The sequence below is a fragment of the Acomys minous genome, assembly GCF_964271855.1.
Source record: "Acomys minous genome assembly, chromosome: 6".
Classification (NCBI taxonomy): domain Eukaryota; kingdom Metazoa; phylum Chordata; class Mammalia; order Rodentia; family Muridae; genus Acomys; species Acomys minous.
In genome coordinates this window covers 115,893,879-115,919,043 of record NC_140487.1, presented here as the reverse complement: position 1 = coordinate 115,919,043, position 25,165 = coordinate 115,893,879, and the positions used below count along the sequence as shown (strand labels likewise).

General features: G+C 51.9%; 2 protein-coding genes across 11 annotated transcripts; one reads left to right on the top strand and one right to left on the bottom strand.

Annotated features, from left to right (window-relative positions):
* The first annotated feature begins 18 nt into the window (after positions 1 to 18).
* SLC66A1 (solute carrier family 66 member 1) lies at positions 19 to 24,899 on the top strand. 10 transcript variants are annotated; one of them, XM_084787684.1, is made up of 8 exons: positions 19 to 144; positions 15,210 to 15,457; positions 20,621 to 20,750; positions 21,405 to 21,492; positions 21,846 to 21,988; positions 22,140 to 22,232; positions 22,881 to 23,066; positions 24,456 to 24,899. In XM_084787684.1, the coding sequence occupies exons 2-8, from the start codon at positions 15,294 to 15,296 to the stop codon at positions 24,531 to 24,533; spliced, it is 882 nt and encodes a 293-aa protein (XP_084643810.1). In that variant the 5' UTR covers positions 19 to 144; positions 15,210 to 15,293; the 3' UTR covers positions 24,534 to 24,899. The 10 variants fall into 10 exon arrangements, with proteins under 10 accessions (XP_084643810.1, XP_084643819.1, XP_084643812.1 ...); XM_084787686.1 differs by having other exon boundaries at positions 27 to 82; XM_084787687.1 differs by lacking the exon at positions 19 to 144 and adding an exon at positions 11,249 to 11,364.
* LOC311600692 (aflatoxin B1 aldehyde reductase member 2-like) lies at positions 4,504 to 11,252 on the bottom strand. Its single transcript, XM_084787697.1, has 7 exons — positions 10,914 to 11,252; positions 7,939 to 8,126; positions 7,683 to 7,787; positions 6,353 to 6,449; positions 6,093 to 6,192; positions 5,191 to 5,320; positions 4,504 to 4,855 (listed from the first exon to the last, which is right to left on the bottom strand). Exons 1-7 carry the CDS (start codon positions 11,146 to 11,148, stop codon positions 4,694 to 4,696), a joined length of 1,017 nt encoding a protein of 338 aa, XP_084643823.1. The 5' UTR covers positions 11,149 to 11,252; the 3' UTR covers positions 4,504 to 4,693.
* Positions 24,900 to 25,165: the final 266 nt, after the last annotated feature.

Genomic DNA, 25,165 nt, shown 5'->3' with positions numbered 1-25,165 from the left:
CGGGGGGCGGGACCTCGCGGAGGTCAGCTGACTCCGGCGGGCTGGGTTCCTGAAGCTGAGTCCGGCTGTGGATCCTGATGTGGTGAGAGTGCAGGGGGCTGGCGGCCGCGTCGGGCTGGAGGTCGGGACTCCAGACGCACTCAGGCAAGTTTTTCCTACATCCTCCTCCAGCCCTGCACTATCCCCGGCGCCTATCCCCTCCTGGAACGCAGGATCCGGGATTTAGCCCGCCCCGGCCCAGGATCCAGGTCCAGCTCTACCGCCGACCTGCCGGTCCCTGCCTTCCGGCCTTTTGGCTTCTGGTTGCCTTGTTTTCCCTGGAGTGGGCGGGGGCCTCGCGGCGCTTGGCCCAGCAGCCTCTCTGTCGTTATCCGTCTGAACCCGCAGAGTCACCGGAAGGACTTAGAGCCTTGGTTTGGAGGCCTGGGTAGGATCCCGAAGCCAGTGCGCCCTCCTGACACATTCGCCCCAGGTGTGCCGGTGGGGAGCCCAGAATGCCCCCTCCCACGTCCAGCTCATGGCAGGATTGCAAGGAGGCTTGGTTAGAAGTCTGAGGACTTACTATGGAGGCCGATGCTGGGGGATGTCTTGAGTTCGAGGCCAACCTGGTCTACAGAGCTAGTTTCAGGACAGCCAGGGCTATACAGAGAAACCCTGTCTCCTAATGCCGCCCTCCCCAAGTGTGTAACCCTCGAGTTTTGTTTAGTGTAAAAGCTATGCTACTATGTGATCCAGGGGGCTACAGCAAGGGCAGAATATTACTGTTGACTGTACCAGACGTGCTTTGGTGGGAAGCGCCTTCTTGGTTTTGCTCGGAGTTGGGTGTGGCAAAAGATGGGTCTCCTGGGCAGCCTTTCTGGACATGAACCCCGAGTCACTCCTTCATGATCCTGGGGCACATAGCTCAGTGGTAGAACACTTGACAAGCATGGATGAGTTTCCAGGCTCAAACCATTATCCAGGTGTAGCCTGGGTTTTTATTGACGTCTGCAGTCAGTCTAGGAGGTAATGGAGGCCTAATGACTCCTTTCATTTTTTGCACCAGAATGCCGAAACTCCATCCCTTGTCCAGTGGGACTTCTCAGTCCTAGGCCCCCTCAACTCACAAGGTTCCTGCCTGTCTCCCAGGTGTAGAGTCTTGGCTGGGCACACTGAAGCCAGCCTGCTCTATGGTCCTGTTAACAATGTCCACTGTCATTGGGTTGTTTCTGCTTGTAGGTAAGGTGTCGTTAGCTCTCACTGATCTTTTTTTCCCCTTGAGACTGGGTTTCGCGGCACTACAGCCCAGGCTACAAAGGGACTCCCTTTGTAGACCCTGTTGGCCTTGAACTCACAGCAATCAGCCTGCCTCTGCCTCCCAAATGCCGGGATTAAAGGCGTGCATCACCATGCCCTGCTGAGTCTGCCAGGAGGGACACAAACCCCATACACAGGCAGACAGGCCCATTGCTCACAAAATCCACACCAAGGTACATTACAGCCAAACTCCCACAGATTAAAGACAAGGAAATGTTAATTAAGATCTTGAGAACCTACCAGGCCTGGTGGCGCATGCCTTTAATCCCAGCACTCAGGACGCAGAGGCAGGCTGATTGCTGTGAATTCAAGGTCAGCCTGGTCTACAAAGTGAGTCCAGGAGAGCCAAGTCTACACAGAGAAACCCTATCTCAAAAAAGAAACAATTGGCAGGCTCATCTTTTCCCAAAGGTTGCAAGTTTTCAACTGTTATTCCTTTGAGACCTTTGTTTGTTTGTTACTTTTGGATTTTTTTTCTTTTTTTCTTTCTTTTATTTTTATTTAATCATTTTTTTATGTACATAGGTGTTTTGCCTACATGAATGTCTGTGTGAGGGTGTAAGATCATGAAGTTACAGACAGTTGTGAGGTGCCATGTGGGTGCCGGGAATTGAACCCAGGTCCTCTGGAAGAGCAGTCAGTGCTCTTTTCCGCTGAGCCATCTCTCCAGCCCTCCAGCCCCTCAGAGGATTTCTATATTACCCCCCTCTCTCTACATGTATGTATGTATATATGTGTGTGTGTGTGTGTGTGTGTGTGTGTGTGTGTGTGTGTGTGTGTATATATCCTTGCCTCTCCTCACTATGTAAACCAGGCTGGTTTCAAACTCACAGAAATCCACCTGCCTCTGCCTCCTGAATCCTGGGATTAAAGGTGAGCCCCAGTCCCGCAGGCCAGCTTCAGGAAGAGAGAAGAGAAAGTCTTGGTGGTTCCAAGGAAGGGAGAATTGAGCTGGCCGGGAACAGTTGGCTAAAGAGACCAACTGTTGGTGAACAACTGGTTAAATGAACTAATTGTTGAGGAGAGATTGAGGAACCTGGGCCAACCTCAGTACTTTATTTAAAGTGAAGGTCAATTTTTTCATTACAGATTACATCATAGTTTTTTCTTTTTTTCTTTTTTTTTTTTACAATCAGTAGAGCATTTTAAAATCAACAGAGGGTGTGGTGGCACACACCTTTAATCCAAGCACTTGGGAGGCAGAGGCAGGTGGATTACTATGAGTTTGAGGCCAGCCTGGTCTACAAAGGGAGTTCAGGACATCTAAGGCTACACAAAGAAACCCAGTCTCGGGGGGGGGGTGGGGGGGTGCGGGGGGGGGGAGAGTAAAAATCAACAGAGTAAGAAAACAATTTAACAAAAAAATGCGAACAGTTCTGTATAACTTACAATAAAACATATAGCAAAAAATCAAATCTATTTCCAAGCAATGGTGAGCATGGCCCAATTGTTATTTCTTAAACAATACTTGGGAAAATTTAATCATGCATTTCCCCAGGCTAAAGCCATTGTGTTTACATGATTTTTACAGCAACGTAGCTTGGAATTAAATATCCTCAACTCAGAAAAAACTTGACTTACTTCCCATCCCAAACCAGCAGGTGTGCTATCATCCATCTTTATCTGAGTCTAGGCTAACTGCCAAGGACACCTCTATTGTAAATGATCTGTAAAGCCCAGCCTTCCAAGCCCACTCTCTATTGCTCTCAAAGCAGATTCTAAAGAAGCTTTTGATTTATTCTAAGAACAAGTTTTACTTTTCTACAGCTAACAGTGTCTAACCAGATACTGTTTGTTTGTTTGTTTTGTTTTTCGAGACAGGGTTTCTCTGTGTAGCCTTTGTAGTCCAGGCTGGCCTTGAAGTCACAACGATCCACCTGCCTCTGCCTACGGAGCACTGGGATTAAAGGCCTGCGCCACCAGGCCCGGCTCCCTAACCAGGTACTGTTATGTCAACGTCCTAACTTTCTTTTCAAGCAGTTTCTGCCTGGCTGCTCACAATAGTCAGAGCCAAGACTCTCATTGTCTCAAGCCTTTGGCCAGATGCCTTCTTTCAACAGTTTCTGTGGAAAGACGTTTTCCAGTGTGAATTTCATAAGGGCTGAGAAACAGAGAGAAAGGCAGCTTTAGGAGAAAAAGCAGATTTCAAAGTAGTTTTTAGGCAAAATTTCACCTGGATCATACATAATATTTAAGGACAGTGGTGATCGGCTGGAGATCTTTGGAACTTTGCCAAGCAAAGCCTCTCTGGCTTGTCCTCATGTCCGAGACGCCCTACCACCCTTGCCTATTGCTTTGACCTTGCTCTTGGACCTTTCGTGTGTATGGTACCTTACAGGAATGGCTAGGCAGGATGGATCAGCTTCAACTGAAGCCACCACTGAGATTTCAAGTGTAAAGGATGCTCCACAAGGTGGGGGTGGTCTTTTGTCTTGCAAAGCCAGCTATTTGAATACTAAGTAGGGAGACTACTTAAGCCAGGGGTTACAGATAAGACTGGGTATCTTAGACAACCTATGGCAAAAATGAGGATGCTCTCTGTTGGTGGGATGCTTGCCCAGTGCGCACAGAGTGTCTGATCTGAGCACTGCACAGCCTGACCTCACTTAGCATGTTTGTCACCACAGCACCCTGCAGGAGGAGGGAAGAGGACCAGAAATTCAAGACCACTCTTGACTACATAGCAATTCAAAGTCACTTTGGACTTTGTGACACCCTACCTCAACAACAAACAGGAAGGGAAAAAAAAAAAACAACCTAAGTCTAAGTTGAGTTTTTACGCAAATTGTTTCACTCCTGAGGACTTAGTGAGACAATTATGAGAGACAGAACTCAAGGGCCATGGGCCCTTTAATCTACCATGGTTGTTTTGGGTTTAATTTTTGTCCTTAGGAGACAGAGCCTCATCAAGTATCCCTGGCTAGCCTAAAGATTTTATAGATCTGCCTTGACCTCACACTTGGAGCAAACCTCCCACCTCAGCTTCCTGAGTGCTGGGATTAGCAGGTGTGGGTACTCACTCCCCCCTCATTCTGTCTCTGAGGGCTGAGGCTGCATCAGGACACGGTGAGGAGAGCCCTGCCAGGCAGTGAGAGAGCCTCCTACATGGATGCTCTTTGAAGGCCCAGCTCCACACTTTCTCATGGGTCCCAAGGCAGGAGGGAGGGGGCAGGTGTTGAGCAAAAGAGGTGACCGTCTGAGGCATAGTACAGGCTGGGGCTCATCAGACGCCTGCTTTATTGAGACAGGAAGTGAACAGGGCTGCTATCTAGGACATGGCATGGATGGAGACTGGCAGAAAAGACCACAGGAAGACAGCTTAAGGCAAGAAACAGCCAGGGCCTGACTCCAAGAGTTGGAGGGAAAGAAAGCCCTGGGCAGCTTGAGCCGCCACAGTCTATCTGAAGTAGTTGGGACACTCATGGGCAACAATATTCCAGGCTTGGTTAAAGGCATCCACAACTGCTGTGTCAAGGGGCCCTTCCTCTGTGGCGGTCAAGTTTTGCTCCAGCTGTTCCAGGCTGGACATGCCCAAGATGACTGCGTCCCCTTGGGTGCCCTGTGAGGGGAGACAGCCAGATTTCAGCACACTTCTGCTACTTGGTGGCTCCTGTCACATGCCCTTCTTGTCTGCCCCTGGTCATATCTGGGACCTTTGTGTATTCTGTCCTAGACAGCTGAAAGTGCGTGACTCTGCTCTTGCCCCTTGTTAAGGGAGCTCTTCCCTGGTGAGATGTAAGTAAAAAGCCACCCTCTCTTTTAGAGGACACTTGCCTGGCGAGCACTTGGCACACCAAATCATGCCCCCAGCCCTGGAGGATGCACTCTTTCTAGGGATCACTTCAAGGCAACCTTGGGTCTCCTGAAGAGGCAGAGGTTGAGCTCATGGGCTACCTGGAGCTGTGAGTGGTGATACATCCAGCGCAGGGCAGCCGAGGTCATGCTGGGAGCGCCGGTGCCATAGGTGCCTTTCAGGGCCTTTTCTACCAGGGCAATGGCTTCGAAGTGGTGCTCCTTCCAGAAGCTGAGTGGGTGGGGAGAGTGGCATGGGCTGAGAATCTTCAGTCACATGATGGGCTGAAGTCAAAGCACCTACAGAGACACTGCTCCCAACCCCATCCTGTAGCACGGAAGGAGCCATATCTCCCTCGGAGAGGTCCCTCCCACCTTCTAGAAGAAGTCCCTGGGCTGCCCACCTGCCGGCCAGATGTGGAAACTCCTAGACCTGTGTACCGTTGACACAGTGCCCCAAGGACCCCAGGCCTCCACCCAAGGTCCTCTCCTTCCCTCCTGGGCAGGGCACTTCTCAGAGGAGCAAAGACTTACATAAGGTCTGGGGGTAGGTAGAAGGAAAAGAGAAACCCCAGAATTGTTATATCTTACAGGAATCAAGAAACTGAGAAAGGCAGGCAGTGGTGAGGCACAGGTAAGAACGCCATGTAAGATAAAGGTCTTGGCACATAAGCAGCCTGCCGATAGGTTGCTTAGATACCTCTGATGTCATCTCCACTGTTGCCAGGGGCCCAGGATAAAAGGGACAAACCTGCCACCTCATCTCTCTTGTCCTCCTCTAATACCTCTATTGTACTTTCTCTAAGAGGCTCCCTTGTCCCTTCTCCCCGACTGTCTCTGTCTCTACCCTCATGGCCACTCAGGCCCTAACTCCTCTCCCCTTCTCTCCCCACACTTCTATAATAAATCTCTCCACATCTTATCTGTTATGTGTCATCTCATTTTTAATCCTAACCAAAGGGGACTTCCCGCCCCTACCCCTCCAATACAGTGTCCTAGCTCACCGGTTCCTGTACATCTCAGCCCTGTTATCCCCAAAGAAGCGGCCCACGGGCTGCTTGCCATCCTTGTCTTCATACTTGTATTTGCCTGTCAGCAGGCCTCCTGTGGGAAGGGAGCAGTCAGACCCTGGCCAGATTCCTCCCAGAGGCTGCCAGCTCCCACCCAGCTCTGACTTAGAGGAGGAAGGAGTCTGAAAGGGCACCCAGAGTCAGGTGGGGCGTGCACACCCACCCACAGGGCCTGTCCCCATGGCAACCCATACCAGCCAAAGGGTTGTAGGCGTAGAACCTGAGTCCAAAGTGTCTGAGGCAGGGGAGGAGCTCCTTCTCCACCTGCCTGGTGGTGGCGTTGTACATGCCCTGCAGAGAGGAAGAGGTGCCAGTTGCAAGGGTGACTGTACCAAGGAGGAGACCCACACTTCTTTTTAAAAAGGATTTATTTTGGAAGCCTTTTTCAGAGAGAGGTCTTGGTAAACTAGCCAGGTTCTTTGTTTTGTAGCCCAGGCTGGCCTTGAACTCAGTGATCTGCCTTGCCTCCGCCTCCCTGAGTGCTGGGATTAAAGACATGCCCCATCATGCCCGGCTGCCAGGTTGTTGTTAAACTCCTGGGCTCAAGTGATCCTCCCACCTTAACCTTGTTTTTCACTGTATCTAGGGCAAATGTCAGAATGAACAGTTTTCTAGCGCTGCTGACCTTGAAGAAATGGATTGTTTTCTGTCATCTACAGAGTTGTTCTTCGCTTTTTTTTTTTCTAGTAAGGCATACTTTTTTTAAAGATTGACTGATTTATGAGTGTTTTATCTGTATGTACACCTGCAGTCCAGAAGAGGGCATCAGATCATGTAATAGATGGTTGTGAGCCACCATGTGGTTGCTGGGGATTGAACTCAGGACCTTTGGAGGAGCAGACAGTGCACTTAACCACTGAGCCATCTCTCCTGCCCCCACAGTTGATTTTCTAAAGGAACTTTATGGCCTTTGCATGACTTTGGGCACAAGGCAGCCCTGGAAAACCATAAACATTTTGCATCATTGACTACAGCAAACAGTACACAGTAAGGACTAAAGCTGCAAGGCTTCTAGTATGAGGAACTTATTTTACCCCAAACCATCAGTGACGGCTTGTTACTGATAACAATCAGTAAATACGTTTTTGAAGGGGCGGGCGGCTGTTGGAGGTTCAGTTCATGGAGGCAGGACTTCCCTGCTGCCTCAGAGCCTGATGACATCTTGGAGTGACCCTCTTTCTTTGACTGTCCCGCAGAACTCAGACCACCCATATAAGAAGGTGTGGTTCAGAGACTGGAGACTCCTGGGGGCTGGTGAGAAGGGGATTCCCTGGGAAGAGCCACGCAGGTTAACCCTGAGCACTTCTCCATGCCGTGGAGGGCTATGCTCCAGACTGTATGCAGGATGGGAGGAAGGGCTCCAGATGTTTGCTCAGGCAGTAAGGAAAAAATGCACAGTGGCCAGGCTGGGGAGAGACTAGCTGGTACCCGCAGGCTTTGAGGAGGGGAGTGGCTGCTGCATAGAGGGCAGAAGGAGGGGCCCATTGAGGCCTGGGTACCCCTAGCACATCAAATACCCCTCACCTGGTAAACAGTTGGCAGGATCCAGCCGTTGCTCTTGCAGAGGGTACAGATCTCAGCTACCTCCCAGGAGGCATAGTTGGACAGGCCAAGCTCCACAAACTTGCCCTGCAGGGGAGAGGCCTTGTCACAACTCAGCTCAGCCCAGGGACCAAGGAAGGGAAGATCAACTGGGTGAGGATCCTGGGAGTAGACTCTGTGCCCAGACAGCCTCAGTCTTGGCAGAGTCAGGAAGAGAGAGCTCAGGGCTCACACTCACCTCCTGGTGCAGCTGGTGGCAGGCACGGAGCGTCTCCTCCACAGGAGTGCTGTGGTCAGGAGCATGTAAGTAGAAGAGGTCCACCCGGGGACATTGCAGCCGCTTCAGTGACGTCTCCAATTGGGACCGGACACTATCAGGTTTCAGTGAATTCCCATCCCAAGGGTTGGCCTTGGTGGCAATTTTCACTTGCAGGAAGATTATAATGATTAAGACATTTGTTAGGAGGCAGGGCAAGGTGGCACTTTAATCCCAGCACTTGGGAGGCAGAGGCAAGCGGATCTGAGTTCAAGGCTAGCTGATCTGCGTTCAAGGCTAGCCTGGTCTACAAAATGAAGTCCAGAGAAACTTTGTCTCAGAAACACACACACACACACACACACACACACACACACACACAGAAGAAAGAAAGAAAAAGAAAAAAGAAAGAAAGAAAAAGGGTCTATTAGAATTGCTCACTGGCCAAGACCATACATTGCAGGACAGGAAGTGTGGGAGTTGAGACCGGAAAGGAATGCACAGACTCCATTGTAAAGGTGCTCAAACAGCATCGCAGACTTTGGACCTGATGTTCCTGGATTTTCTCAGGATGATGTGAGACCATCTGTTGCAGGATATGTGATCACACTGTGAACCCCGAGATTGTGTTGTTTATTGAAAAAAAGAAAAAACCTGTTTCTAGTTGTGGTGTGGTTCAGTCCCAGCACACACCTTTAATCCAAGAGCTTTCTGCTTCAATTAAATAAAATCACCCACAGGTCAAGAGGTGGAGCAAGCATCCATTTGCCAGGGAGTGAACACACACACACACACACACACACACACACACACACACACACACAGAGTAAGAGGCAGTCAGGAGGACAGATAGACACACAGTGAGTCAGGAGGACAGATAGAAACACAGGGTTTTTGAGACAGCGTTGGGCAGGGGTTTCCTTCTGGATGCCAGCTGAGGCGGGTGGTCAGCTGGGTGCTTTCGCTCCCTCTCTGAGCTAACAGGCTTTCACCCCAGCCTCTGGCTCTTTATTGGTAGAATTGAATGACTGAAAAGAACGCCCAGCATTTGGCTCCCTCTCACCATAGGATGGAGAAGGAGCTCAAGGGGACAGGAAGGAAGATAGGACAGCACTATAGTGCTATGTAAGAATTTAGGCAACAGGGACTGAAGAGATGGTTCCGTGGTTTAGAGAACTACAGTTCTTGCAGAGGACACAGGTTCCCAGAACCACAACCCATGCTGGCTTACAGGCATTTGTGACTACAGTTTCAGGGTGTCTAGTGCCCTCTTCTGGCCTCCAAAGACCCTTGCATACATGCAGGCAAAACGCTCAGACATATAAAATAAATCTTAAGAAACAAAAACAAATGTGTTGCTTGGCAGTGATCAAGTTGACCAGAATTCTTATCAGCCTCTCAGAACCCTGTACATTCAGCCCACTGTAGGTGTGCCTCAAGAACCCAGACACAGCACTGGCGTTCTTCCTAGACGGGGAACCCTAACTACCTGGCCTGATAGATGGATGGATTCTGCACTCTGATCCTATAGGATGAAGGCAACAGGACCACGGCATCTCCTTGCTACAACACCCACCCACAAGGCATTCTCATGTGAACTTTTGCCACAGGTGTGACCTGAGGACTTTGTTCCCTCAGACTCAAGAAAGAAAGAAAGAAACAGGAACGGGCTAAAGAGGGACAAGAAAAAGATTAAAAAAAAAAAAATAGGGGGCCAGAGGGATGGCTCAGAGGTTAAGAGCTCACTAGCTGCTCTGCCAAAAGTTCTGAGTTCAATTCCCAGCAGTCACATGGTGACGTACAGCCATCTATAATAAGATCTGGTGCTGTCTTCTGGCCTGCAGGTGTACATGCAGGTAGAACGTGTATACTTAATAAATATTTTAAAAATGAAAATAAAATTAAGTTAAAAAAAAAACCCAGAGCATTCATCACCAGGGTGTCAGGCAGGTGAACTCTACAGTGTTCAGCTTGAGAGATCTGCTCACATGTCCCTCCTAGCCTACCACGCTGGGAGTCTAAGGGGCCGCACAGAGGACAGGAGCAGGGAGCAGGAGCCTCAGGATGGCAGAAGTGAGGCCACCCTCCTGAAACCCCAATGGCTTCAAGCGAAGGAGGGACCCTTCGCCTACCCTTCCAGCAAGGGGCACATGCCACTGACCATCCTGCCCCATAATGCACTTTGCACTCTCAAACTCCATCTTCCAACAGCTAAGCCTTCAGCCTCCAGAAGCGCTTTCTCTTGTTCTTGACCCAGTGCAGAGCTACTGACACTGGAGGGTCCATTGCTCTATGAGCCTTGCCTCCTTCTATGCTTGGAGCCTCCACAACCCCTCCTCTCTGCACTTCCCTGCAATCACGGCTTCAGTTCTCCCCATTGGACATTGAACTCTCGGTGCATTCGTCACCTCTCCACTGTAGTAGCCCCACTGCAAGACGTAGCATAGAAAGGCCGAAGTGCACTCTCCACCACTGTTCCTTGCTGGGTCCTTGGCATTGTGGCCATTGGTCTCCTTGAGCCCCACAGGCACTGTCAACTGCACAGGACAAAGTCTAGGAGCTGACCAAAGACCTGAATGCCAAGTGCGCTGCTGGAGCACAGGGTTAGTGAGGGTCAGAGGGGAAGGCATGAGCAGGAAGCCTGGCTGGAGGGCCGGCTATGAGCAATTGGACAGAGTTGGAAAGCAGGGACTGCAGTAGGAAGCAAAGGGCCAGAGTAGGTTCAAGGTGAGAATAGGGAGCTTCCTCGCACCCGGCCCTGAGCTGCGACTCCAGATGCCACGAAGGAGAGGCAGGACAAAGTTCAGTTGTTCAGGACTCCAGGAAGTTGTGATCTACACAGTCGTAGAAAAGAGAGTTTACCAAGATCCTGAGTGTAGACCCTGGGCGGTGCACGCCGGCTGCAGGCACCTGCTCAGCCCTACTCAGTGAGGGGGAAGGCCAGGTGCGACAGTTACCTGTGCAGTCGCCGCTGCCCAGCCCGAGCCCCATGCCGCCCAGGATGCTCTCGGACTGGCCGTCGCTGTATATGAAGGCGGTGTCCAGCTCGCTGTGGCCGCGCTCCAGGAAGGCGCGTACCGTTGCGGCACTAGCGCTCGCATCCATGCGGCGCCCCATTTCCATGGTGCCCAGTACCGTAGCGGGCCGAAGAGGGTCGCCAGAGGCGGCGCGGGGTGGCAGAGGCCGGGACATAGGGAGAGGACGCGATACTGAAGGACTGGAGCGACGGTCGCAGCCAAAAGCAGCGTAGCGAACAGCTCCGGACACTGCACACAGTACGGAGACTGCGCCTGCGCGCCCGGTATCTTCGGGCTCCGCCCACAGCGCGAGGGGCGGAACCTCGCGGAGGTCAGCTGACACCGGCGGGCTCCGTTTCCGAAGCTGAGTCCGGCTGTGGATCCTGAGGTGGTGAGAGTGCAGGGGGCTGGCGGCAGTCTCGGGTTGGGGGTCGGGACTCCAGGCCCACTCCAAGTCTTTCCTACATCCTCCTCCAGCCCTGCACTGTTCCCGGCGCCGGTCCCCTCCTGGAACGCGGGATCCCGGGATTTAGCCCGCCCTGGCCCAGGATCCAGGTCCGGCTCTACTGCCTACCTGCCGGTCCCTACCTTCCGGCCTTTTGGCTTCTGGTTGCCTTGTTTTCCCTTGAGTGGGCGGGGGCCTCGCGGCGCTTGGCCCAGCAGCTGCTCTGTCATTATCCCTCTGAACCCGCAGAGTCACCGGAAGGACTTAGAGCCTTGGTTTGGAGGCCTGGAATGGGTAGGATCCCGAAGCCAGTGCGCTTCCCTGACACATTCGCCCCAGGTGTGCAGGTGGGGAGCCCAGAATGCCCCCTCCCACGTCCAGCTCATGGCAGGATTGCTACGAGGGTTGGTTAGAAGTGTGAGGACTCACTCCGGAGGCCGATGCTGGTGGATCTCTTGAGTTCGTGGCCAGCCTGTTTTGAGGACAGCCAGGGCTACACAGAGAAACCCTGTCTCCTAATGCCACGCTTCATAAGTGTGTAGCCCTTGAGTTTTGTTTAATTACTGTATACGCTATGCTACTGTGTGATCCAGCGGGCTATAGCAAGAGAAGAATGGTACTGTTCACTGTACCAGATGTGCTTTGGTGGGAAGCGCCTTCTTGGTTTTGCTTGGAATTGGAGAGGAGCTGGATGTGGCAGGAGATGGGTCTCCCGGGCAGCCTTTCTGGACATGAACCCCGAGAGTCACTCCTTCAGGATCCTGGGGCACATAGCTCAGTGGTCTTCTTCAGGAGTGGGTTCCAGGGGACAGAGGTGACTGCAAGGTCTCTTGAGGAAAGAAGGCAGCTTAGAAATGGGTCATGGGAGGGGCTGCAAAACTGCTGCCCCAACCAAGGACAATGCCTGCAGAGAGCCTAGACCCCCTGATCAGATGTAGCCAATGGACAGACAGCTCATTCTCCACGTGGGTGGGTGGTTGTGGGGACTGCCTCTGACAGGAACTCTGTTGCCCTCGGTTTGATGACTTCCCTTTGGTGGGGCTACCTTTTGGGCACATAAAGGAAGGGGTGCAGGCTGTCTTGATGAGCCCTGATAGGCTGTGATGGTCAGATGGTGGGGGGAGGAGGAGCCACCTTTCAGAGGACTAAGGGAGGGAAATAGGGCAGAAGAGGGAGGGAGGTTGGGAGCAGGAGGATACAAGCAAGAAGGTAACAGTAGGGCTGTAACGGGAATAAATTACACAAACTTAAGCCATGTGTGGTGGCGCTCGCCTTTAATCCCAGCACTCAGGAGGCCGAGGCAGAGTTCGAGGCCAGCCTGGTCTCCAAAGAGAGTCCAGGACAGCCAAAGCTACACAGAGAAACCTTGTCTCAAAAAAAAAAAAAAAAAAAAAAAACCCAAAAACAAAAACAAAACAACAACAACAAAAAAACTTTAAAAAAAAATGGGTCATGATATCTCTACCAGGCATTTGTGGTGGAGAAGGTTTCCCTAGAGAAAGCGACAGCTTGTGCAGATGCCTGGGCCTCAGGACCTGGGGCAGGAGAGAAGGTTAGGAGGGCAATTCTTGGGGTCCTTGGGCCCTTGCCTCTGTGAATTTGACCTTGACCCAGCATCAGAATGGGACCTGCATCTGCTTTGGAAGGAAGTGCCTGGCTGTGGTTGGAGTTGGAGATCTGTCTCTGGGCCAGCTTTTCTGGACATGAACCAGGAGAGTCAGAACCCTTCATGATATGGGGTGTGGAGAGCTCAGCGTTGAGCACGTGACTAGCTTGGATGGGTTCCTTAGCTCATTCTTTGCTGTCAAGGAGACTTTGAGGAAGCTGGGAGGAGCTGCTTGTACCCAGCGTCCCTGCTCACCTCATTTCTTCACTAAGCTGGTGAAAGGGAACGAGAGGCTCCACAGTGGTCAAGGTACTGGATTCTTCTCTTCGAACTGTCAGTACCATTAGGTCAGATGCAAGGCTTATAGCTTTATGTTTGGCTCAGAAGATGTTCTTAGCCCCAGTTCATAGACAGGCCCAGACAGGCTGACTCACCTGTGAGACGGGGATGGTGTTCCCTACCTGGCCTGGCTGTTGTGAGGGATGACAGTGTGTGTGTGTGTGTGTGTGTGTGTGTGTGTGTGTGTGTGTGTGTGTGTGTGTGTATGATGAATTGTGGGGGCCCATTCAGGATCTACAGGGCAGGGGGAGGCCAGTAGGATGTGTGGCTGATGAGCAAGGGGGCTCCTTAAGGCACAGCTCTTACCTGGATGGTGTGTGTATTGGGGTGTCAGGTAACTGCTCCCCAAATTGGCTGTGCTGATGTCATCTGCACCAGCCACTAAGGCCAGCAAAGAACCTTCCAGCCATCTTCCCCTCACACTGGAGCTGCCATCAAGAGCTGGCCAGCCTGTGACCTGGGGCACCCTTATCTCCAGCTGGAGGAGCTGGTCACATAGGGCCAGAGTCTGGCCTTCCTGAGAAAAGGGGGCTCACTTGCTTCCTCTCCCTGCCCTGATCGCTGCAAGCTCAGCAGTCATGGGGCCAGCCAGAGGAGTCCAGGCCTCCCTGGTATAAGTGGGAACTGAGGTACTGGAGTGAGTCTGCCTGGGTGAAGAAACACCCTCTTAGCACAGTGGCAAAAAGGGAAGCCAGGGCCACGGCAGCCTCTGGTGAAGCCTCTCCCTTGGGCGTTTTACTCTTTGGCTTTCTGGCTGGGTGGCCCTGGCAGTTGACTTCTCTACTGTGGTCTCAGGTTCCTCCAGAAAATGTCTGTAGGGTTTCATTCAAGCCTCTGGTGGAGGACAATGTGAGTTCATGCCAGGACTGGGGGACATGGCTCCATCCAGTCCTTGCTCTTAGTCCCTTTTCTAGGTTGTCATGCACATAGAATGAAAGTGTCCTACTCTATAGGTGGCAAGGAGCCTCAGGGACGCCTTTCTTTCTGTTCTTTCACCCAGCTTGGGCTGGCTTTCCTTGCAGGCAGGTGCCCTGCCTGTCTTTCAAGCTTCGGGAGGAACACTGGCTCCAGCATCCTATCCAGGGACCTGGGTAATAAAGAGCCGTAGAGGCTCCTTCTCAAACCCACATGACGGTTGCACAGGGGAGTCTTCCCTGCAGTGAGACCTGGTCTCAGAGACCTTGTCAGAGTCTAGTAATGGCAAAAGCAGTGGAAGCCTGGCCTGGTGGTACGGACCTGTAAGCCCAGCAACTCAGATGTCTGAAGCTGGAGGATTGAAGGCTTGAAGGCCAGCGTCAGGCATATGTGAGACCATCTCTTGAGATACAAAGTTTAAAAAAAAAGGCATGATGGGGATGCAGGACAGTTGTTGACTCTTCCAGCACATGCAAGGCTCTAGATCTGACCCCTGGAACAGAAAACATACAAAAAATATTCCCAAGTTGTATCAAAAGATGCTATTGGTCTATAGACCCACACACTCTACGTACGGACTCATCTAACTGGCACAAACATCTGTTTTTGTTTTGTTTTTGTTTGTTTCTTTGGTTTTGGTTTTGGCTTTTGGAGACAGGGTTTCTCTGTGTAACAGCTCTGGCTGTCCTGGAACTCGCTCTGTAGTCCAGGCTGGCCTTGAACTCACGGAGATCTGCCTTCCTCTGCCTCCCAAGTGCTGGGATTAAAGGAGTGCACCACCACCGCCCGGCTGGCACAACAGCTGTGTGAAGTAGGGTCTGTCATTGTCCTCCTATGTAGAGAGAGGATAGGACCAGTTGACAGTCACAGGATCGTGAATGGGGCTAGACCTCTCAATGCTAAAGACCTCCTCTTTTTTCCATTTTTGTAGAATGAGCCTGTGCTAGCCTCTGAACCCTTGCCTGTGTTCATACACCTGTGACTCCTTTCCTGCTGGGACCCTCCTACTGCAGCCATGGCCTGGAGGACTCTGGGCACCAGCAACTTTTCCAATTGCCCCAATGGCTCCATCCAGTGGATCTGGGATGTGTTTGGTGAATGTGCCCAGGATGGCTGGGATGAGGCCAGCGTGGGCCTGGGCTTGGTCTCTATTCTCTGCTTTGCTGCATCCACCTTCCCGTGAGTATGTGCCTGTGAGGCAGGAGTAGGTGTGGCCTCGGGGTTGATAGCAGTCCCTGTACTGCTCTGGGTTCGGGCGATGCAAGCCAAATAGACTCCCTCCCTCCCTGATCACAGCCATTGATTTCCAGCCTGCTGTGAAGGAGCAAGGCTGCATGGAGTCTAGCACAGGCTAGATCTCATGTTGAGCGATGCTGATGCAGAGATAACATTTCTGCCGTACACTGGACACCGACTGTACGCCTGGCCCTGTGTCTAAGGCCGGTGGGGTTGACCTCGTTTGGTCATCCTGACAGCCCAGTGAAATGGGCAGCATCCCTTTCCCTGTTTCACAGACGAGATGAGGGTCAGGTGATGCGGTCCTCGTTGGTCAGCTGGAAAGAGATGAGGATGGAGCATGGGAGGGCTGGGATGCATTGGTTTTGCCTGTGTCCTTAAAGCGAAGAAAGGCTGAGGGTGAGGATGGCAGCCTTGAGGGGCGGGGCACAAAAATAATGTGGCTCTTGCTGGGCTGGAGGCACAGGCATCCAGAGTGTCCACGCTCAGTTCTGCCACCTATTGGCTGTGGCCTGGGTAGATCACTGCCTTGCTCTGGGCCTCAGACCCATATATGTACACACGCTGGCAAGTTGACACGGTGCCATCGTCCCATTAAGCGAGGCATGAAAGCGAGCACCTGGCCACTCTGAGCAGAGGCAGGAAGGGCTGTAGCCAGGAGGCACGTGGGGGGGTGTGAGCTACTGGCACGCAGGAAGCAGCTGGCCGGGGCAGCAGGTGTATGAGAGAAGAGACAGCTCCTGTCAAGCCTGGCTGGGCATTGTGGGAGGGTGAGGCGGGTGGAAGTGAAATCAGGAGTTCACCAAGGGCTCTGTCATCTAAAGCTGTTGTCGCTATTTTAAAACTTTTTTCTTGGGCTGGGCGTTTTTGATGCACGCCTTTAATCCCAGCACTTGGGAGAAGGAGGCAAGCGGATCTCTGAGTTGGAGGCCACTTTGGTCTACAAATCGAGTTCCAGGGCATCCAGGGCTACCAAAAACAAAACTAAACAAGTAAAACGATTGCTCTTGGGCTGGGGAAATGGCTCAGTGGGTAAGAGCATGCACTGCTTTTGCAGAAGACCTAGGTTTGGCTCCCAGCACCCACATGGTTACTGCCTGTAACTCTTCAGGAGATCTGACATCTTCATCTGGCCTTCCCACCAGGAACACGCATGGTGCACATATATCCATGCGGGCAAAACAACTGCTGAACTTACATTTAATATTTAATTATTATTTTAGTGAAATCAGCGGTTACTCCTTAACCAGCTTTATACCCAAATAACCACACAGAGAGACCAGGATCTATTTAATTAGCCTATCGCACAATGCTGTGCAGTAATCACTCCATCCTAAACCGTCATGCTAGTATAGTTTCCTCCTGTTCTGATTTCCCACTTTATACTTGCATTTAAATCACCTCCTAGGCTCAGTTCATTTCTCCTAATGTTCCCCCGTCTTTTCCTTGAGGCTCCATCCTTTCCTTCCTCTCTTTCTCCTCCCCTCACTCGATAAGGATGTCCCACCCTATTCTCTGTTATTGCTCAACATGGGCTAGTTTTTTTTTAATTGACAACACAGAGAACAAATGGTGACATGTTTACACAAACTTGGAACTAAAAATGAATCTTAATTTTTTTTTTTTTTTGCTTGTTGGTTGGGAGAGATCACTCAGTGTAAAGTGCTTGCTGCACAAACATGAGGCTCTTAGTTCGAATCCCCAGAACCCACATGAAGATGGATACAGTAATGTATGTCTGAAATCCCAGTGCTGCCGATGAGGTGGGAGGCAGAAACGGTAAAATCCTTGTAGCTTGTGGACCAGCTGGCCTGGCATATGCAGCTGTGACCAAGAGACCCTTCCTCAAACAAGGTGGAAGGTGAAGGTTGATACCAAAAGATGACCTCTGACCTCAGCTCCAGCACACACCCCCCCCTTGCCCCAGCTCTTTACACTTCCTAGGAGGCTGAGGCAGGAGGGTCAAGAATTTAAGGTTAGCCGGGCCTGGTGTCGCACACCTTTAATCCCAGCACTTGGGAGGCAGAGGCAGGCAGATCACTGAGTTGGAGAGCAGCCTGGTCTACAAGTGAGTCCAGGACAGCCAGGGCTACACAGAACACAGAGAAACCCTGTCTTGAAAAAACAAAACAAAACAAACAAACAAAAGAGTTGAAGGTTGACCTGGGCTATCGAGGGCAACCCTGTAACCCTGAACTCGGGGTCACCCAGCCTCCACCTCTCAATTGCTGGGATCACACATGTAGCTACCACACCTGACTGTCTTGTCTTTTTCTTTCTTTCTTTCTTTTTGTTTGTTTGTTTGTTTGTTTTTTCGAGACAGGGTTTCTCTGTGTAGCCTTGGTTGTCCTGGAACTCACTCTGTAGACCAGGCTGGCCTCAAACTCACAGAGATCCACCTACCTCTGCCTTCCAAGTGCTGGAATTACAGGCATGTGCCACCACGCCTGGTTCTTTTTCATTTTTAAAAAACATATTTATTTTAGGTGTTTGGCTATTTTGCTTGTATGTATGTAAGTGCACCGCCGCATGTGTGCCTGGTGCCCATAGAGGGTACCTGGATCTTTGGGACCGTAGTTTACAGACAGTAGTGAGCCTCCATGGGGGTGCTGGGGACTGAATCTGGGTTTTCTGCAAGAGCAGCAAGCGTGTTTTACTGTACACATGTCTCTGTAGTCTCTGAGTTTCTTTTATAAAGTTACTTACTTATTAGTTAATTTATTTATTTTGAGACAGGGTCACACTATCTAGCTCCAGCAGCCTGGAACTCCCTCTGTAAGACCAGGCTGGACTTGAACTCACAGAGCTCCACCTGCCTCTGCCTCCAGAGTGCTGGGATTAAAGGTGTGCGGCTACCACCGCCTGGCTGTTTGTTTCTTTTTTAAACTTGGTTTTTAAAACTTAATTTTGTTATTTTACATGTATGGGTGTTTAGCAGGCATGTGTGTCTGTGGACCACATGTGTGCAGTGTGCCCTTGGGGGCTGAAAGAGGGCATCAGATCTCTTGGAACTGGAGCTATAGGCAGTTGTGAGCCACTGTGAAGACGATCCCAGGTCTTCCGCAAGGTCAGCCAGTGCTGCTAACCACTGAGCCAGCTCTCCAGCCCCTCTACATTTTTCCTTAAAAATTTTTTTTTACAAATATTTTATTTATTATGTATACAGTGCTCTGCCTGCATGTGTACCAGAATAGGGCACCAGATCTCATTATAGATGGTTGTGAGGCACCACGTGGTTTCTGGGAATTGAACTCAGGACCCTTGGAAGAACAGCCCGTGCTCTTAACCTCTGAGCCATCTCTCCAGCCCCACCCCTATCCAATTTTTAAAAAAAAAATTATGTGTATGTGCTCTAGAGTGTGTGGACTGAGGTCAGAGTGTGTGTGGACTGAGGTCAGAGGACAGCTTTTTATTTTTTAATATAATTTTATTTTATGTGCAATGGTGTTTTGCCTGCATGTATGTCTCTATGAGGGTGTCAGAAATCCTGGGACAGGAGTTACAGACAGTTGTGAGCCATGTGGGTACTGGAAATTGAACCCCCTGGGCTCCGTGCATGCCTGGCAGGCGTTCTATCAGCTGTGCTACCGCCAGCCCTTTCTTATCGCCTCTTTATCTGAATGTGTACGGGTGGCTAGAATAAAAAGTTAAGGGCAGGCTGACTGACAGGTGCCATGCCAACCCGACAGTAGGCTGACTGACAGGTGCCATGCCAACCCGACAGTAGGCTGACTGACAGGTGCCATGCCAACCCGACAGTAGGCTGACTGACAGGTGCCATGCCAACCCGACAGTAGGCTGACTGACAGGTGCCATGCCAACCCGACAGTAGGCTGACTGACAGGTGCCATGCCAACCCGACAGTAGGCTGACTGACAGGTGCCATGCCAACCCGACAGTAGGCTGACTGACAGGTGCCATGCCAACCCGACAGTAGGCTGACTGACAGGTGCCATGCCAACCCGACAGTAGGCTGACTGACAGGTGCCATGCCAACCCGACAGTAGGAGCGAGGTCTCTGGAAAACACATGAAGGTGGAAAGCAAGAGCTGACTCCACACAGTTGTCATCTGACTGCCACACGCTGTGCCACGTAGGTGCCCCCAATAATAAGTTATTATTTAAAAAGCTGAGGGGCTTAGCCCGGCATGGTGTTGCATGCGACCCTGTAATCCCTACAACTCACGGAGGCAGAGGCAGGCGGATCGCTGTGAGGTCGAGGTCAACCTGGTTTAGAGAGAGAGAGTCTAGGAAAACCAAGGCTACACAGAGAAACCCTGTCTTTAAAAAAAACTTATCTGAGGCCTTGTCACAAACAATGACAAACAGCAATAGAGTCTCAAGGCTGGAGGCTGTGTCCAGGGTAAATCTGAGTAGTGACACAGCCATCTCTGTCCCCAATGTGCACTGTCCTAACAGATCTGGCCATCCTTATGTTGGGACTCACATGGGGGTTAGGTCTATGCCTGAGACCCCAGGCTCTTAGCAACAGTGGCTCACACTATATTTGGCTCCGTACCCTACTGAGCCACAGCGTGAAGGGCCTTAGGGGAAACAGTCTGGGGACCACAAGCCCCTGAAACAGAGCAACGGGAGTCTGGCCACTCTTCTCTGCTACGCCCTGAGAGTGACCAGGCTGCAGGTCTGTATGTCTTACCATCAGTGGCTCCTGAAAATAGGGCCCCGACTAAGCCCACACCCACCACTGCTTTCAACTCGCACCAAGCAGATTTTTTAAAAAGAAGCCAAGGTGCTTCTCAAGGCCTGGGGACATGCTTCAGGAATCTCTAACACCCTTTGTCCCTTCTGGAGACCCCAGGGTACACTGGGGGAGCAGCGAAGTAAGGCTATGGATCTTTCTGGAAAGATACACAGCTGCTGTGCTCCTGGTCTAGTAGGGATCTGTCTGGTCAAATTCCTCCACAGATCAAAGAAACACTCTAGGGGTATTTATTGTCTGTGAAATTCTGGGTTCCAACCTGCGGGTGAGTGAGTACCTGGGCCGTCTCCTGTCCATCTCTGCTCCAGTTTCGGCCTTTGTTTTGGCCTTCTAAGGTGGCTTCTTAGGCCTCAGCCTCTGAGCATATGTCCTCTCCTCTTCCACAGCCAATACATCAAGGCCTGCAAGACGGGCAACATGGACCAGGCTCTCTCCCTCTGGTTCCTCCTGGGCTGGATTGGTGGAGATTCCTGCAACCTCATTGGCTCCTTCCTTGCAGACCAGCTGCCCCTGCAGGTAGGTGGGGCCCAGGCGGGAGGAGAGGCTGGGCCTTCAGATCTGTCAGCCAGCACTCCGTGGCTACCGTGCTGTTTAACAATGGGTGAGTCAGAGCTCAGTTTCCCCATTTGCCATCTAAGTGTATCACACCACAGGGGTCTGTGGTTCTGAGGGGTGGTGGGCCCAGCTAAGTTGGGGTTTTTCTTGGAAGCACAGCAGAGCTGGGGGTCAATCAGGAAGGCTGTGGCCACCTAATCTCAATGGCATCAGCCACAGATACTTTGTTGATGGTCCAGGCTGAATTTTTTTTTTTTTTTTTTTTTGGTTTTTCGAGACAGGGTTTCTCTGTTACACAGAGCCCTGTCCTGCACTCACTTTGTAGACCAGGCTGGCCTCGAACGCACAGAGATCCGCCTGCCTCTGCCTCCTGAGTGCTGGGATTAAAGGCACTCTCAGCAGCAGGCTGAATTCTTGCTGGACTCTGTCCATCTGATCCCCCGTTTGCTCAGGTAGGAACAGGGAGTCTTCTGTTCATTTGAAGAAACAGAATCAAAGAGGTGAAGAGACAGGACCCGGTTACCAGTTGGGGTACAGTGGAGGCTTGTGGGGCATGGGGGTGGTCACATCATGACGTGGGACTGCAGCCAATGCCCCGGTCTGCTTCTCTCTCAGACCTACACGGCTGTGTATTACGTCTTGGCTGACCTGATGATGCTGACGCTGTACTTCTATTACAAGTTCAAGAAGCGGCCTTCTCCGTGTGAGTCCAGAGGTCATGTTGGGTCGGGCTCTGCTGCCCTCCGGAAGCCTGAGACCCAGGTTGTATCAGGCTGAGCTGGAGTCATGTATAGATCAAGCCGCAGGGAGACACCCCACTTGCTCTCCTCCATGACAGAGTGCTGATCCCTCTGCCCTGACTGTCTTTCCTTTACATCCCTAGGGGAAGGGTACTGTTGTATGCCCATTCTACAGATGAAAGACTGAAGCTCAGAGAGGCTAGGTCACTTGTCCAAGGTCACGCAGCTACTGGGAAGCAAGGCTGGGGACTCTCATCCCGGGTTGCCTGCTGTCACCTAGATACCTAATCTTGGCTTCTCTCCTGCCTCAATCCAGTGTCTGCCCCGATCAATTCTGTGCTCTTGTTCATCTTGGGGACAGTGTGTATCACACCACTGTTGAGCAGCACTGATCCCGTGGCTGTCCCCAGGGAAGGCTTCCGGGGGCGGATGCTCCTGTCTGTGGAGCCAGGCAATAAGGTAGGAGATGGGCCTGGCTTGGTAGTGTGGGTGGACCTGCCCCTGCATGGTCATGCAGCTGTTAAGTTGTGGGAGCCACTCTCCTTCTTGGGGACACTGCTCCCTAAAACTCCCACCAGATATTAAATGCCCCCTTCTCCCCTACCCCTAGCCCTTCACAAAGAAGGAGGTCATCGGTTTTGTCATCGGCTCCGTCTCCAGCGTGCTGTACCTGCTCTCAAGACTGCCTCAGATCCGTACCAATGTGAGCTTTCAGTAGGGGTGAGGGTCACATGGCAGGAGGGTGGGCAGGCTAAGCAGTGGCATGGTACAGGGTTTTTTTTGTTGTTCAGCAGACCACAGCAGTTGCTGAAATGAGCAAAGTCACCCAGCTGGGAAAATGGCCCCGTGACACCTTTCATGGGGGTCAGGCATGAGGGAACTGCTAAGCTGAGAAGCCAGAGTGGACAGGAAATGAGTCCCTCAGCCCACCAGAGGCTTGCTGGGCAGGAGGAGTCCATGAGGGCTGCAGAGCCAGGGACCAGCAGGCCTAGGCAGCCATAATGTCTAGGGTTCTGAGGGAAGTGCTTGAAGTTGGGATTTGAGGTTGGGCCCTGGGATAAGGCTGTTTTGGGTGCCAAGCCCATGCTGGGCATTGGGCACATAATGAAAAAACCAGCCAAGGGTACGTATCACAGAGCACACACACGGATGGTGGCAATCCAGAGTGATAAGAGCTCTCTCTGACTTTGGGGACAGGGACTCTATAGCCCAGACTGACTCCTAACTGGCTGTATAGCCTCAGCTTGGCGTGGAACTCAGGATTCTCCTGCCTCTAAGCCTCCCAAGTGCTGGTATTGCGGATAAGAACTCTCTTTGAGGTCTTTTAACTCTACCCTGCCCCACCTCCCAGTTCCTACGGCAGTCAACCCAAGGCGTTTCCTACTCGCTGTTTGCACTGGTGATGCTGGGGAACACGTTGTACGGGATGAGCGTGCTGCTCAAAAACCCTGAGGTGGGCCAAAGCGAGGGTAGCTACCTGCTGCACCACCTGCCCTGGCTCGTGGGCAGTCTGGGGGTGCTGCTGCTCGACACCATTGTATCCTTCAAAGTATGCGATGTTGGCAAAGTTGTGTGGGCAAGGCAGCCTCTGCTGCAAACCTACTTCATTTGGGGTTCTTTAATGCTTACGCCTCCCTTCCCACCCACCTACCCTAGACAGGAGAGGAAAGAGGTTAATGGGAACAGGAGAAGTAGACATTTTTGGACTCAGTTCCTGGGAGCGATTCCACTGGCGTAGTTGGCAGGATTTCAGCAGACATGTTAAACAGCAAAGGTAACAGCAACCGTAGCCCCCAGTTGCTGGAGCAGCAGTCAGAACCTTGAAATGTTCACTGGACCAGTTCTTTTTTAGGAGTGTCTCTGAGGGGAGCTAAGACCAAACACCCCGCCTCTTGTTTGGGGTATATATAATATATATATATATATTTATATATTTATATTTTACACACACACATACACACACATGTGTGCGCGCGCATGTGTGTGTCCTCTCAGAGTCCGTACTAGGATGTTTATCAGTTGGCAAAGACCACGCCCCCACAAGAGGCGGTTCCTCTTCTAGAGGACAAACATCACCTGTTCTTTCACAGGTCTGTTTCCAGCAGAAAAACACCACACACCCTTACACAAGTCTGTCTCACATCCCACACTTGGGGTCAAAACAAAACCACGTTTGCATCCTCTATGCCTCTCGGCCCACCCACACCCATCCACCTGTCCATTCGTCCATTCATCTATCCATCCTTCAGCTACAATCCAAAGTTTCACCCATCCTCCACCCATCCACCCCTCCAACCTCATCCATCTACTCACCCGTCCGTCTGTTCATCCACCCATCCGTCCGTCTGTCCATCCGTCCGTCTACCCATCCATCCATCTACCCACCCGTCTGTCCATCCATCCACCCATCCATCCATATGTCCATCCACCCACCCGTCCGTCCGTCCATCTGTCCATCCATCTGTCCACCCACTCACCCACCCATCCACCTGTCCATCTGTGTGACAGCTGCTGGCATCAGCTTCTGAACGCCCTCCACTCCACACATGACCCAGCACTCAGGGAGCGCTCTTGTCAGTGTTTGCCAATAGGCTCAACTGGGTATCACGTGGCTCCCACTTGGCAGAAAGTAAACATGGCCCTGGTTTCACCATTTGCTAAGTTGCTGCGGGATGTAGTGAGAGACAAAGTCTTAAAGTGTAGAGAGACAAAGTGGCCAATCCTCTTGGTGTTATTGAGAGGAAACCGTCCTATTCCAGGGTTCCTGGTGGCAGAGCTGGGCCATCAGGAATGCCACTTAGGGTGGTAGGAGAGCAAGAGAGAGGCTAGGAGATCCTGGCTGACCCCTGTCACCCGCAGAACAGGGAAGAGTGGCAGGAGCAGCTCCAGCCCTGTGTGCCTGGTGTGGCCTTAACACTGCCCTCAGATCTCCATCCAGTTCCTGGTGTACAGGAGCCCCGCCACTGCTGCCGCCTCAGAGCGAGAGCCCCTCCTTCCAAGCTGACCAGTGCCCTGGTTGACAGGAACCTCAGCAGCCACCTCAGGAAGGACGGGGTGTGGACAGCGCTCCTGCTGCCCCTGGCCTGGGTCTAGGAGGCGGCCTGGAACTCTGGGCCTGGCTGCCTCCCCTCCGTGCCTGGCCTTCAGACGGGGTCTGGAGTTGGCTTGTGCTGTGCCGGGGACATACCTCTCAGGTATAAGACGGCTGCCTGAGGAGCCTTTAGGGGACCCATAGCTGAGACCCCAGAAGATGCCGTGACCACTTCCCATCTACCTACCTCACTCTGCCTGTGTTCTCCAGGCTACGTCATAGCCAGGGGACCCAAGATTGTCCCTCTGACTGGACACAACCTAGTAAATGGTACCTTCCGGCTGGGCCTGTTTGTGCTGCTCCTTCCCATGGTGCCTGGGGTCTGGGAAGGGACCCATGAGGGGACCATGTCCAGCTTCCCTGGGCTTTTGGTTTTTTAACTTGTATCTCTTTGGCCCTCGTGTAGACAGACCCTACCTTGGTGGTGGGACACAGCAGCAAAGGGGACACATCAGTGGGCTCCCTGTTCCTGGGGCTCAGGAAGAGGCTGGTAACTAAAGGCAGGGTTTGCTTGGAATATCCTCACATAGCTATGCTACTGTCCC